Genomic DNA, 14829 nt, shown 5'->3' on the forward strand with positions numbered 1-14829 from the left:
AGGTTTTAGATCTCACCTTGGGTCAACACACCTGAATCACATGATTAGTTCGTTACCAGGCCTCCGGAGAACTTCAGGGCATGTTGAGGAGGTCATTTAGCCATTTAAATCAGCTGTGTTGGTTCAAGGACACATCTAAAACCTCCAGGGACACCGGCCCTCAAGACCTGGAGTTGCCCACCCCTGGTTTAGAGTTAGCAAGGGTGATAAAGGGCTTACCCTGTGATACAGCTTCACTTTAGAGGTCACCATGATGGATCATCTGCCTCCAGCTCTATCTAACCCTCTGCATAGCCTCCTGAATTTTATAAACCTTCTTTGGGGTCTTCCTCTTTTCCTCCTGCTTAACAGCTCTGTAGTCAACATCCTTTGCCTGGTGCAGGGGTCACAAACTCCAGGCCTCGAGGGCCAGTGTCCTGAAGTCCTCGATCCAACACAGCTGATTTAAATAGCTAAGTGACCTCCTCAACATGTCTTGAAGTTCTCCAGAGGCCTGGTAATGAACAAATCATTTGATTCAGGTGTGTTGACCTAGGGTGAGATCTAAAACCTGCAGGACACCGGCCCTCAAGACCTGGAGTTCGAGACCCCTGGCCTAGTGCATCCAGTGTCCATCCTCTGCATATGTCCAAAGCAACTCTTCTTTATCTCTAAACCACTCGACCTGAGCTGTGCAGCTAAAATGCAAAGTGACTTTTTGTGTTAGGCTGTAAACATATTTATTTCTGCTGAGAGGCTGTGTTTTCTAAAATGGGTATTTCTGAATATTGGCTCACTGCAGTTTTGTTTTGGTTGTTTTTGCAATTCCATATTCATTCATTTGTTACAGTCTGTTATGACCATGTTGGTGTCATTCCTGGAACATAAGACTTAAAACTGCTCAAGTCTCACAGGTGAATTTGACCAAATGGTTGTTGTGATGTCACAGCTTTGTAAATGATGAAAAATACTTCATCTAAAACTAGTCTTAAAACTTTTTGAAACTGTGTTGGGTGTGAGTGAGCGTGAAGTTGACTTTCCAACACATTTGGGATTTGTTAAAATGTTTATTTTAGTTCAAACTTCTGGGCTTTGTTTGCTTGAACATAACGAAACTGCAACTGAAAATGAAAATAATATTGAAAAAGAGGAAGTCAACAAAAATCTCCGCTGACCTTTTTGTCCAGTTTCCCAAATGAAATGGAATTGTTTATCCACCACATTCTGACTCTTACACTAACTTTTTGTTGCTCTTTATATCACCTCAATAGACATCAGAAAGGTTTTTGGATTTAAAGTGTTTCTGCCAAAACGTTTTGCAGCTGCTGTGTTTTTCCACAGGTCACAAAGGTATTACATCACATTAACATGCTTGCAGTGATGGTCCTGTCCTGACGTTAATTATGATGTTTAAGAACAACACCATCATAGTGATTTCAAATAAGCCTCACGTTTCAAATTCCTGGTTAGTACTTCATGTACTTCGTATTCAAGCTAAACTGAATTTGTCTCATCTGCCACTTTTCTTTCTGCTTTTTGCCTTCAGGTTCCCATTCATTTTCTCTCACAAGAGATCACAATGATTCAAATTCATGCAAACCTCAGACATGCCACCTTTACACCATGGAAACCACAGCTAAGAGAAGGATTAAGTCTCTTTTAAGTCTGACTACTCAACATATTTGGGCTTCACAAGCATTTGAGGGATCTGGGTATGAAAAACCGTGAAAATATCTGCTCTATATTCATTCTGTGAAAAGATGAACTATATCTGACTGACCAGCAGATTATGTAAACATAAGCTACATAAATTCTTCTCCACTTAAATCAGAATTGTTACCACAAAAGCCCTGGAAGTTGTTTGACTTGTTGACAACCTTGCTAATGTATTTTTCTCTCCTTAGCTTATGTGAAGCTGTGCAAACTTAGAACCCCGCAAGACTGGAAAGAGAGGGAGGAGAGGAAAAAGAGTGTGTGTATGGAAGTGGAAATGGGCAGCAGGGAGGAGGAATGTAAAACATCTGATACTAGTCCAGTTGCTGTTTACACAGTAGTCAGCCCGTGACATCAGCGTCCAGACTTTATAAATGTCAGGCGGTGCAAGAAGGAGCAGTTAGCAAACAGCTGCACTGGTCACACCACACCGTCACACAGTTCACTGAGACAGACCGAGCTCCATCAGCAACACAAGCCCCCATGGACCGACAACTGTGTGACTGTGTGATTGCTTTGGCTGTACTGCTGTGTGTGACTACACAGGTGAGGCCTCCTCCAGCTTATTTACAGTAATCGATTCTGAATGAGACTTTTATCAGAGAGTATTGTAGGTATGTAATGCTGAATTGTTTGTTTTCTTCCTTCATTGATCAACACATTTCCTTTTTAAAGTATTTGTTAATGTTTTCTGAAAGAAAGACGACATTTGCCTTGATTTTATTACAATGATTTGAAATAAAGATGAGATGATTAAAGTCATCCATCAAGAAAAGGTGATGTATTAGACAAGCAAGACTGTTGTTAATATTTTTATTTTTACCTAGTTGTTAATGTCTTTTTTTGGTTGATCAAATGCCAGAAATTGAAGTGAAATCACACTTTACTTGTCATCAACCTCCTCGTTTTGTGTAGCCGACTGTTAGAAACCAGTAGACATTCAGTGTTATGGTAACATCACAAATACAGACAGAAAACTCTTACAACATAAAAGGGGGGACTACATTTTTTCCCTTGAATATGATGTAAAATATGAATAAGAAGTCCCACCTGTGTTTTTTTGCAGTTATGTATTTGAAAAGTTGTTGACTGCATTTCTTTACAGTAACTTTGTTGTAAAACCTTGAAGGCTTCTCTTGTAAAGTGAAAGTGGACTTGGCCAGACCTCGCCTGTGTTTTGGCTCCTTCAGACACATGTAATTGGAAGCAGTGCTTTATTGCGTTGGATACCGATTCAGCTTCTGAGAATGCTTATAATATTTTCTTTGCTTCTTTTCTTAAGGAATGAGAGTAATAATTTTGGTACTGGAATGATCATAACATCAGAAGACTGATTTATGATGATTTTCTCTCATCTTTTCAGGTTTTGTCGTATTGTCATACCTTCTAACTTATTTTTCTTGCTCCTCCAGGTGCTGTGCCAGTTGTGTGACAGGCCATGCCTTTGCCCCAATCCTGTCCCTCAGTGCCCCACAGGAGTACCCCTGGTGCTGGATGGCTGCCGGTGTTGCCAGGTGTGTGCCCGGCAACTAGGCGAGTCCTGTACTGAGATGTTTCCCTGTGACAACCTGCGAGGGCTTCAGTGCGACTACAGCGCCAGCTTCCCTGGGTTACCTGGGGAGTGTGTCAGTGAGTGTCACTTCTAACAAGCAAACAACCAGGCCCATGTCTGTGTGGGTAGGCTATAAGGGTGGAGGACACATAGGGAGGGAGTAGATAGAGCCTCAGCCAGTTTGCATGACTGGGACACACAGACTGACACTTAATGTTAGAGTCTGCTTAGCTGAGTGGATTCAGGACTGCTCTTGACACATTTCCTGTAATAATTACCCATGAGCATGATAAATTGCAGAGACAACACTCCAAATGAAAAACAACTTAACAGTGTCTCACTGAAGAGACTTGCTTTTCCATAAAGTGATGCAAGCACTTGCAGGGACAGCAGCTCCTGTGTCCTCACCTCTCTCTTGTTTTCTTCTGCTTCTTCCACCTAACTTAATCTGTCCATTTCCTGATTAAGTTTCCACATCAATGGATAAGCAAAGACAACGTCTGTGTTTCTAACAGGTCAGAAGGATCTGGGCTGTGAGGTCAGTGGGATCTTTTACCAGGAGGGGCAGTCGTTCCAGCCCTCCTGTGACACTTACTGCCGCTGCAGGGGGGGCGGGGTGACCTGCGTGCCAGCTTGTCCACTGAATGCTCGTCTTCCCACTCCAGACTGTCCCAACCCACAATACATCCGACTACCTGGGAAATGCTGCAAGGAATGGGTGTGTGAAAACCTTGAAAACACGGTCATTCAGGATGCAATTACAGGTAATGGATGCATGACTCTCTGATACAGATGTATTTTGATGTTTTACAGGTGGGGAAAAGAGCTAGCCTGACATGTTTAATGATTCCTTTAAATTTTCCTGACATCAGAGCTGGATGTCTACAACATATTTTCCAGTGTCTGGATTCTAGTGCCAAACGTATGTTCATGTAGCGTATGAGTCTTAGTTGCTCCTCACTGATGATCAATCCATATGTAATATAATCCTTCATTCCTTTTTATGAGCTTTGTTACCGGCGGTCATGTCTGGAAGTTTTTACTGGAGTATTTGTGCATTAAACGGGGTGTGTCAAGCCAAAGGAAAACTCCCCAAATCCAAATATAAACCACATTTTTGTGGGTGAAAACATCCTTTTTCCCCTCAGTCACCATGCTTCTCAGTTTCATAACAACAACCAAAGCTGTGTGACAATTAAATATATGAAGCCATGTCAAGACCTCATTACTTCATTAAAGGGGGAGTGTGTGAGCACATGAGATGGGTGTTGGGGAAATGAAGCCAGTCTGAAAACATCTGGAATTCCAAACACTGTCTGACTCAAACTAAGTTATGAGAACAGCAAAGGAACATTTTGTGCTTCGATACAAAACCTACTGTGTCATCGTTGAAAGTTAGCCGGTTATTATGACTTCTATGTGTTAGTTCTGTGGCTTTTATTTGCACAAAAATGCACTAAATGTAGCTTTAAAATTTGATGTGAGCAAAAAAAAGAACCAGAGAGGTGAAAAAGTCCAAACAGGATCCATTTTACTTTACTTTAAAATAAAGGTTTTCAAACTCTGTTGGGAAGCTGGATTAAGAGGAAGCTATATAAGCAGGCTGATCACCATAAATATGTAAGTGCTGAGGTAATGAGAGGAGTCAGCTGCTTAGATTGTGAACAGTTCTGCACTGGTAGTTGTTTGTTTGGTAGTGTGATTATTCAGAAGTTATGAAAAGATCTCCATGAACGTTTTGGCAAACGTGGGGATTTGCCCAACTTAAAAGTAACTTTTAGAGTTGGAAGGATTATTGCAGTTGGCAAGATTTGACACAAATTTAAATAAAAACTTAGAGAGATGGTTTTCATTTTCCCTAAAATATGCCAAACTCATTTGCATCTAGATATCCTGGTTTCAGGACTAAATTCCTGTATGGTAGGTAGGGAATCGTCAGCATTGATGAAATGATGCAGTCTCAGATTGTTGTTGTTTTAGTTTTGGTGCATTTAGAATTTGATCTAAAGGTTTGATGCATTTCCAGTATTTGTGTAGCTCAGCAGCTCAGGTAGTTAGCAATAGGCCACCTCAAAGCAGGATCCCACAGTGATTAATCACTTCAGCAAGAGCAGGGATATTCAATTGAAATTTAAGGAGGTCCACTGAGAAAATTTCCTCAAACAAGGGTCCACAACATCATAAAGTCCCACACTCTAAGTAAATGCAATATATTTTGAAGTATGCAGTACACAGTTGTATCGATGCCAGTATATAGTCAGGAACTGTCACACAAAAGAAAATACAATTCAACAGTATTTCAACAATCTTTACTATTATCTTATTCTAATAATAATATAATACTAAAAAGTTCTTTGCTAATTCCAAGCATAATAAAGTTTGCATTCAATAATGAGAAAGAGCTTTTGATAAAGTTGTCTTCAAATAAACTGATTTAAAAATAATGAAAGGTGTAGTTTGAGTCCCCCCTTCTGTTTTTTCTTCTTAGCTTCTACATATAAATCATCTCAGCTTTACCCCTTCTACTCTCAGTTTCCTGTTCTGCATCACGTCTACTCAGTAAGCTGTTTTCCCCGTGCTAAATGATTTGATTGGCTGAGCAGTATCATGTGATAATTGACTACCGTAAAGGAAAAAGCTGCTCATTATAATACACTTACTATAAATGAAAAAAAAAAGTTGCCCAGATTAAAATAAAAACAGCCCATCAGGGCACATGAAGAACGGCATCTGTGTAGAAGAAGCTCCTCTTGAGTCTCTCTGTCCTTGCCCGGATGATGCGGAACCTTCTACCAGATTGCAGAAGTTGGAACAGTTTGTTGCCAGGATGGGACGGGTCCTTCAGTATCTGCGCTGCTCTAGTCCGGCATCTCCTGGTGTAGGTGTCCTGAAGCGGGGGGAGAGCAATCCTGCAGCAGCGTTCTGCTGTGCGGATCACTCTCTGGAGAGCTTTTTGGTCCTTCACACAGCTGTTCCCAAACCACGATGTCATGTCCTGTGTGAGGATGCTCTCCACAGCGCCTGTATAGAAAATCCTGAGGATCTTTGGAGAGACCCTGAACTTCCTCAGTTGTCGTAGGTGGTACAGGCGCTGCCTAGCCTTTTTGGTCTGGACCTGAATGTGGGCAGCCCATGTCAGGTCTGAGGAGATGTGGACACCAAGATACTTGAAGGACTGCACCCTCTCCACTGGAGCGCCATTGATGATAATGGGCTTGTAGTCTCTGTGCTGACTCCTTCTGAAGTCCACCACCAGCTCCTTGGTCTTGCTGACGTTCAGCTGGAGATGGTTGTCCTGGCACCATGATGCCAGATTCTTCACTTCGTCCGTGTAGGCCGCCTCATCGTTGTTGGAGATGGCACCCAACACCACTGTGTCGTCAGCAAACTTCACAATGGTGTTGGAGTAGTGGGTGTAACACACTATGCATAGATAATTGCAATACTTTATATAGTTTATATGCTAAGAAAACAGGTAATAAGCTTTATTAAAGTAAATGAATAGATAAATACATTTATTGATTAATTAAAACTTTCATTAAGAAGTTTAATAAGTGCTAAATTTTCACAAAGACTAGAATCACATTTGTCTACTTAACGCAACATGAACGTTGGACATGAATTTTCATCTTATTGTACTCATTGGTTTGTTTGGTTTCCCTCCCCACCCAGCAATGAAACCGGATCAGTTATGGCCATCTTTGCAGAGGCATCACCTTCAAAACAACAAGTTTTCGCCTGCCTCCTCTTGTGTAGAGCAGAGCACCCAGTGGAGTGCCTGTTCCCAGAGCTGTGGGGCGGGGGTCTCCACACGGGTTTCTAACCAGAATCCTGCATGCAAACTGGAAATAGAAACTCGCCTGTGTAAGGTGCGACCTTGCCACACTTTCCAGCCGGCCCCAAGGAAGCCCATGGTGAGCGCTAACAAAACCCACATCCTGTAAATGTGTACATTTACACGTACTGTCAGGTTTTACCTTTGATTTCAGTTTCACGTATAGCTTCTTTCAAAACTGTAACGAGAAAGTTCACCGGGTCACACAAAGTATGCAGAGACATGTCATCATTTTTAACACAATATCACAAAAGGTAAAAAGACATTTTAAGGCAACTACGAAAACAATGATAAGAATCTGTCTAGTTAGACACCACAATGAAGCTGTGACAGAACAATTCTACTTTTTGTTTCGTTTCTCTCGTCTGCCTTTTGACACAGAATGATACTGAAACAGATTTCATCAATCAGATGGGGGAGGGGTTCCTCTAAACCCAGACTACATTAAAAAAAAATTAAACATTTCAGTGTTAAAAGTACTAAAAGGGACTTTATAAAGTAGTTCCCACTAGTCACTGAAAAACTGTGGGTCCCACTTTCGTGCAGCAGAGTGGAGTCGGCCTTCCTGTAAATCTGCAGTCAATGTTTATACTCGTTAACTAACTGAACTACAACCTTTCACTGACCTTTTTTTTTAACCACTGTTTTTACCATCAATTATTTTTAGAGGCTTTGAGGCTCTAGAGAGTTTTTAGAGGTTTTGTAGGCCTATGTTACTGATGTGCAGATAAAATATATTAAAAAATGCATATTGTCATGAAGTCTACCTAAACATCTTGAATCTTTAGCCTTACTGAATCATTACACTGATTACCTGATTTTTCTTCTTCTCACTGTTGTTTCAGTGGGGACAGAAAGGAAATTGCAAGGCCAGCTACACGTCACCGGGACCCATTCGGCTAGTTCACCAGGGCTGCTACAGCACTCATGCCTACCGAGTCCGTTACTGTGGTCAGTGCACTGACTCGCGATGCTGCACACCTTACCAAACCAGCACTGCTGAGGTGACCTTCCGATGTCCCACTGGCAGACTGCTGCAACGAGCTGTAATGATGATCCAGTCATGCGCCTGTCATAATAACTGCCCCTATGCACCTTTTACAAATCCCGCTCTGTGGGGATACAGACCCTGATCAGTGTGTAAGAGCACGGACTCACTAAAACTATAGACTTCAGTGAATGTTTCAATGGCTTCACAATAAAAGTATCCCCAGGTGGATTGACGTAAACAACAAATGGACACTGAAAGAGAATATTATTATTTTAGAAAACTGTGATTTTGGATGAATATGTCTGCACTTATTTACAGCTCACAACTTCTGGAAAGCATCATTCTGCCAGTTTGTGACTTCATCTGAGAGTCAATAGAAAACAAGTAGACGTGTTTTACAAGAAAGGGAGAAAAGAAACATAAATGTAGGAGAGCTAGGGACTGTAATATACATGTATAACTCACAAAGTAAGTTCTAGAAATACTTTTACAAATAACTTTCAGATGTGCACTGATTTGGTTTCTTTTTTCCTCCCAGAATTGTTCAGTACAGTGATTCCCAATAATGTTTCGCCTTGGATATCAAAAGCAATATTTTAAAATCACTGAAAACATCTTGACTTTTCCCAAATCTTTAGGCTAAAGTTAAACACTACGTAGATATACTATAATTCAGTTTTGGGAAAATGGATCAAATTAAACTCATCCAATATTGTTGAAATCTGGCCTGTAAAAAGAGAAGCATGTCACCTAAAATCTATATTATAACTTAAAGACAGTTGACCATGATGTCAACTGGTCATGAACATACTTTTAAAGACTGATTTTTTTATTTCTAACTTGTAACTTGTGTCTATAAATTCAACTTTCAGTGATGTAGAAATATGTATTTGTTAAAGACATAACCCACAGAACGATTACAACTTTTGTAATGACAATTTCTAGATATTCTCTGACGTGAGCAATGCAGCTTTTAACTTTTGAACTTTGTGTGTGTGTGTGTGTGTGTGTGTGTGTGTGTGTGTGTGTGTGTGTGTGTGTGTGTGTGTGTGTGTGTGGCATAATGGGATTACATTGCACTTTCATTTATTATTCTGATGTAAATAACTGTAAAGAGGTGTCTCGTGTATAGTGATTTTTTTAAAGTATGCCCTGTATTTTTACTCCCACTGGATTTTGTGCTTTTTGTGTTTATTATGTTTGTATAAATAGTTACATTGTTCAAACTGTAGCTTTTAATTATGTCACTTCATCTGTCATGACTTTCTGCTGCTGATGAGCTGTTAAAACTTGCTTGTAGCACACCAATATACACACTAAAATCAACAAGAAAATCCTTTTGCAGCTTTGTGGATAAATTTAACTTTTAATAACTCTTATTATGATACTGGCTTAATGTGTTATATTTCTTTATTGTTCCTTTAAGGGTTTTTTTCAGTCTCACTTAAAAATACCTAGTATGCTTAGAAAGCTACAGTGGTGGATATAAGGATGTTGTGGGTTCATGAGCAGCTGAATATAAAGATACATTCTGAAATGAAAAAAGTGAACGTGATCTCTATTAAAAGTCCAATTATCTTGTAGCGTCCCTCCGACAGAAGACAGACACGATCGGTGTTCCGGTTACCGGTGTTTATTAAGAATAGTAACAAAGGCTACTGTGGGCTGTAGCCAACAACAAAACGACAGGGAAAAATGCAGTCTCCAGAATCAAAACAACCCCCCCTGACTCTCGCTCCTTTTTTCCGCACACACCCACAACAACATTCTCTAACACCCGCCCCCCAAACACTCTCAGCCAACCACACACATGCTCTCCTCCAGACTCTCTGTCACTGGTAGCTGATCTGATTGACTGGCCACCATCATTGTGTGTCACAATGGTGGTGGAGTCTGTAGGGGTGGAGTCCAGATCTGTCCGTGGCCCACCCTATTATCCCAGTGAAGTGGCCGCGCCCCAATAGGGGGCCAGTTTGTCCCGGTGCAGGGCGACCCTCCGTCCCCTTGGGGGCAGTTGTACCCTATACACCACTTCCCACAGGCGTTCCAGAACCTTACAGGGTCCAACCCAGTCACTGTCCAGCTTAGGGCATCTACCCTTTTTCCTATAGGGGTTGTACACCCAGACCAGTTCCCCGATGTCAAAATGTCGGCCTCTGGAATGGACGTCGTAGTTCCTCTTCTGCCGCACCCCCGCACTCATCAGTTTCCTCCTAGCAAAGTCATGAGCTGACTCCATGCGATCCTGGAGCTTCCTCGCATAGTCAGGACCTGATTGATCCCCATCAGCATCGGGGGGTCGGCCCATCATCATCTCCGCTGGAGTCCGGATCTCCCTGGCCAACATCAAGAGGCAGGGGAGCACGAAGTGGAGTCTTGAATGATATGCCATGAGGACCAGGGGAATATGAGTGTCCCAGTCACGTTGATGTTTAGCCGTCACTAGCGCCAGTTGCTCTGCCAGTGTATGGTTAAATCTCTCAACGAGACCATCACTCTGTGGGTGGAGGGGTGTTGTACAGGTCTTATGGGAGCCTAGTTTCTCGCACATGGCTGCAAACACACGGGACTCAAAGTTCTTGCCCTGGTCCGTGTGGATTACTTCAGGCACCCCAAATCTGCTGAACATCCCCTCCACCAGAGCATCCACAATCTTCTTGGCCTCTTGGTCAGGTAAACTGTGTGCCTCTGGCCACTTTGTGAAATAGTCTATAGCTGTGAGGATACAGCGGTTTCCCCTTTCTGTGCGGGGAAAAGGACCCTGAATGTCCATCCCCACCCTCTCCATAGGGTACCCTACCGAAAACTGTTGCAGTTGGGCATGGGATTTGGCTGTAGGCCACTTTTGGGCTGTACAGCTGTCGCAGCAGCGGCAAAACTCCTCTACATCCCGCCTATGTTGGGCCCAATAGAATTCCTGCCGGAGGCGGCGGAGTGTTTTGGTGACACCAAAGTGGCCAGACCCTGGGGCCCCATACACTGCGCGAAGCACCATCTCCTGCAGGGCCCGCGGGACCACCAACTGCCACCTCATCTTGCCAGTAGCTGGTTCCTTCCAGCCCTTTTGCAGCACTCCATTGTACCGCCACAAGGCATTAAACATGGACCAGAGTCCCTTTGTGGCCCGTGACAACATGGGGTTGTCCCTGTTCCTCAGTTCACCCAAGCACTGGTTTGATGTCAGCATCCTCCTCCTATTGATGTCTCTACTCTGTTGCATCCACAGCAACCAGCCTCTGACCAGATGGTAAATGGCCTGCATTTGTATAGCGCTTTTCTAGTCCCTAAGGACCCCAAAGTGCTTCACACTACATTCAGTCATTCACCCATTCACACACACATTCACACACTGGTGATGGCAGCTACATTGTAGCCACAGCTGCCCTGGGGCGCACTGACAGAGGCGATGGCCGTTCCTCTACCCCTGTCACAGCACACTTTACATCGGGCACCAATTGGTCCTCCTCCTGAGCTTCCTTCCTCTCACAGTAGTGGCATCCGTCTTGGGCACAGGGTCTGCGGGAAAGCGCATCTGCATTTTTGTGCTGGGCCCCAGGTCTGTGTACAACCTCAAAATCATAAGCCTGCAGCTTCTCAATCCAGCGTGCTAGCTGCATGAGCCATTGCAAGGCAGCATGGTCAGTTCTGACCGTAAAGTGGAGGCCCCCGAGGTAGTACTTAAAGTGGTGTATGGCACATACCACTGCGAGCAGCTCCCGCCTTGTGACACAATAGCAGCATTCAGCTTTGTTGAAGACCCGACTATGGTATGCCACCACTTTCTCCCCGCCGGGTATCACCTGGGCTAGCACTGCACCAGATCTGCTGCCATCTGTGTCAAAGACAAAGGGCAGAATGGAAATGCATGCTATACTGTGGGTACACTGTGGACCTCTCTCTGTTTTGTAAGTCTGCCCACAGTGCTATGCACAGGTCCCAAAGGAGATGGGGGAGCAGTGTGCTACTGGGGGAACACACTACCATTGGGGTAAGGCTGGGACAGTATCAATATGGGCAGTATGTGTTAGAGTAACATCCACACAAATGATTTTCTGGTATGTTAATTTAAGTTTTGAAACTGCTTTTACAAGCTAATTGTGTGGTCATTTTCTGTTGCATAGCAGTCTCATTGTTGCTAAACAGGCAGGACAGAACCACGCTGTAGAACAGGCATAAGATAAATGTTGAAAACCCAGAGATTCAGACTGTGGAAGCATAGGCTAAAAACTAGAGCTGAACTTATTTCACTTTTCACTTCTCATATGGCTTTGTCAGGATGAGAGCAAACAACAGCGTGTATAAACGTGTGAAAACTGCCACTTCTGCATGGTTATATTTTCCTGTTTTCAGTGAAAGAGGTGAGTCAGTTATCTCATAGCCCACAGACGCAACTCAGGAAGTGTATAAATGTGTGTGTGCTTTGATCTGTGCAGTGAAGGCTCTCACTCATCGAGGAGGAGGAATTGTACCGACTGCTATCAAGGACACGATGAACAAGTCTTGCATCAGCTTTGACTTTACAGGAAAATTCCTGCCACCTGTCTACATTTTAGTATTCATCACTGGCATGGTGGCTAACGGACTGGGATTGAGGTCAGTGCTGCAGAAATGGGAGAAACTGGGGAATGTCTCTGTTTTCGTTTTCAACCTTGGACTTGCAGACATTTTGTATTTGCTCACACTCCCTTTTCTGATGGTGTACTACTTCAAGGGTGATCAGTGGATCTTTGGAGAAGCCTTTTGCAAGACAACAAGATTCTTCTTCAACCTGAATTTATACGGCAGCATTGGATTCCTCACCTGTATCAGTGTGTACAGGTACTTGGCTATTGTCCATCCAATGAGGATGATGGGGAGAATAACTGTGACTCATTCTGTGGCTATCTCAGTCATGGTCTGGCTGTTGGTGAGTGTTCAAAGTCTTCCAGACATGTTCTTCCCCAAATCACCCATAAACAATACTAAGAAGTGTTTTGATACCACCTCTGAAAAGTACATTGAAGATTATCTGAAATACAGTTTGGGACGGACACTCACTGGATTTTGCATCCCCCTGTTCATCACCCTCAGCTGCTATGGACATATGATTGCTGTTCTCTGCCACAATGATAACATTGATGAAGTACTGAAACAAAGAAGCTTAAAGTTGTTATTCATCTTGATTCTTCTGTTCTCTGTTTGTTACATCCCCTATCATATATTAAAAAATCTCAACCTCTTGTCAAGACTAAGCGTAATCAAGGGGACATGTCATAAATGGTCTAATGGAGTCTATATTGGTCATCAGATAAGCCGTGGCCTTGTGTGTCTGAACAGTGCGCTCAATCCTCTAGTTTACCTGCATGTAAGTGAAGATGTTTGTTCTCAGCTCAGACAGCTACTCCAACAAGCTCGCCAAGCTGTCACTAGTCTGTACACCTCTAACCTCACGGATACTTGAAATGTGCCGATGAACATGAGGAGTACGCCTCATCTGAGACTCATCTGAGACTTTTGTAAGAAACACAAAAATGTTGCTTTTTACTAAAAAGCAAAAATAATACTTAAAAAATACTTGAAAGACGAGTTATTGCATTTGTGATGTAGTTGCATGGTGTCATGCATGGGAGGTTTGCAGCTTGAATGTGTGAAAACAAACAGGATATGATGCTGCATGCTTCACTGCTGATAGAAGGTTAATGTTAACAGCATGTCACATGTATGTACACACGCTGAAAGTCAATTTTGATTATGTTGTATATACTGTATATCTATACTTTGAGCATTTGAATTCAAGCCTCCTCATTGTTGTTCTGCTGTCTAACTATAATTAAATGATTTTTATTCAGATTTCCCTTATTTTTGATAGTAAGTGCATAGTGGATGCTTTCTGTCTTTTTATTTATTTTTCAGTAAAATAAACTGTTTTGTCTAGATCTCATTTTTGTTTTTTTATGTACAACACATTTCCAGCAATTGAATTAAATGTTTCAAATATTTGAGGAAAATCAGCTTTGCAAATATTTTTAAAGGTGGTAAATCAATTCAAGAATACAATTTAAGATTGCAAGAATACACAAGAGTTTTTGTGAAAGAACCATAATGTAGTCGATTATGATATCCTCTGACTGCATTTCGTTACCTCGTACTAGTGACATGTCCAATGACAATAAAGTTGAATTCTATTCTATTCTATTCTAAAATGCCACAGGATATCTCATGTAAAATTATGGTAACACCTATATTTATTTTCCTCTCTAAGAAGTGATCGCGCAGTTTTTCCGCTCTCACCATGGGTGTATACGTTACACAGACGTTCGTTTACCACAGATAGCAAAGTAAATGCACCCCTAAAGGTTTAAAGCCTCTGAGGTTGTTATCAGAAGCAATACTACTTTATACTTTGTCATTAAAGTCGAGATATTTTCAAATATATTGTAATTAGCAGGTCATTTGCTTTAAATTAGCAGCATCATGTTTGGAATAAAGAAAATGCTCCATTCCAGCAAAGGAACCTCATCAGACATTTTGGATAAGTAAAAGTGGCAGGTTTATGTTTTTCCCAGTCAAAAAGACTCACTCTTGATAAAACTATGACTTTTAGACAAATTTATTATGGAGATTCTGCAATTTTGCACACAACAGTAGCTGCAATTAAAACCATTTATGACCTAAAACATAATTTAACATAAGTCCTAAATATGTCATTGCCTGTGAGTCTTGATGGGTTATTTTGTGATTTCAGGTTGTTATTGAAAGTTTTAAGTTTGCTTTTAATTA

General features: G+C 42.0%; 2 protein-coding genes across 2 annotated transcripts; both read left to right on the top strand.

Moving 5' to 3' along the window:
• Window positions 1-2063: 2063 nt before the first annotated feature.
• On the top strand, window positions 2064-8310 carry ccn5 (cellular communication network factor 5). The gene is made up of 5 exons (XM_026155327.2): window positions 2064-2238; window positions 3105-3321; window positions 3760-4008; window positions 6917-7158; window positions 7925-8310. The coding sequence occupies exons 1-5, from the start codon at window positions 2176-2178 to the stop codon at window positions 8210-8212; spliced, it is 1059 nt and encodes a 352-aa protein (XP_026011112.1). The 5' UTR covers window positions 2064-2175; the 3' UTR covers window positions 8213-8310.
• A 4135-nt stretch (window positions 8311-12445) lies between these two features.
• Window positions 12446-13985, top strand: LOC113013487 (P2Y purinoceptor 1-like). Its single transcript, XM_026154433.2, has one exon. It carries the CDS (start codon window positions 12560-12562, stop codon window positions 13508-13510), a length of 951 nt encoding a protein of 316 aa, XP_026010218.2. The 5' UTR covers window positions 12446-12559; the 3' UTR covers window positions 13511-13985.
• Window positions 13986-14829: the final 844 nt, after the last annotated feature.

Source organism: Astatotilapia calliptera, chromosome 20, assembly GCF_964374335.1.
Source record: "Astatotilapia calliptera chromosome 20, fAstCal68.1, whole genome shotgun sequence".
Taxonomy (NCBI): domain Eukaryota; kingdom Metazoa; phylum Chordata; class Actinopteri; order Cichliformes; family Cichlidae; genus Astatotilapia; species Astatotilapia calliptera.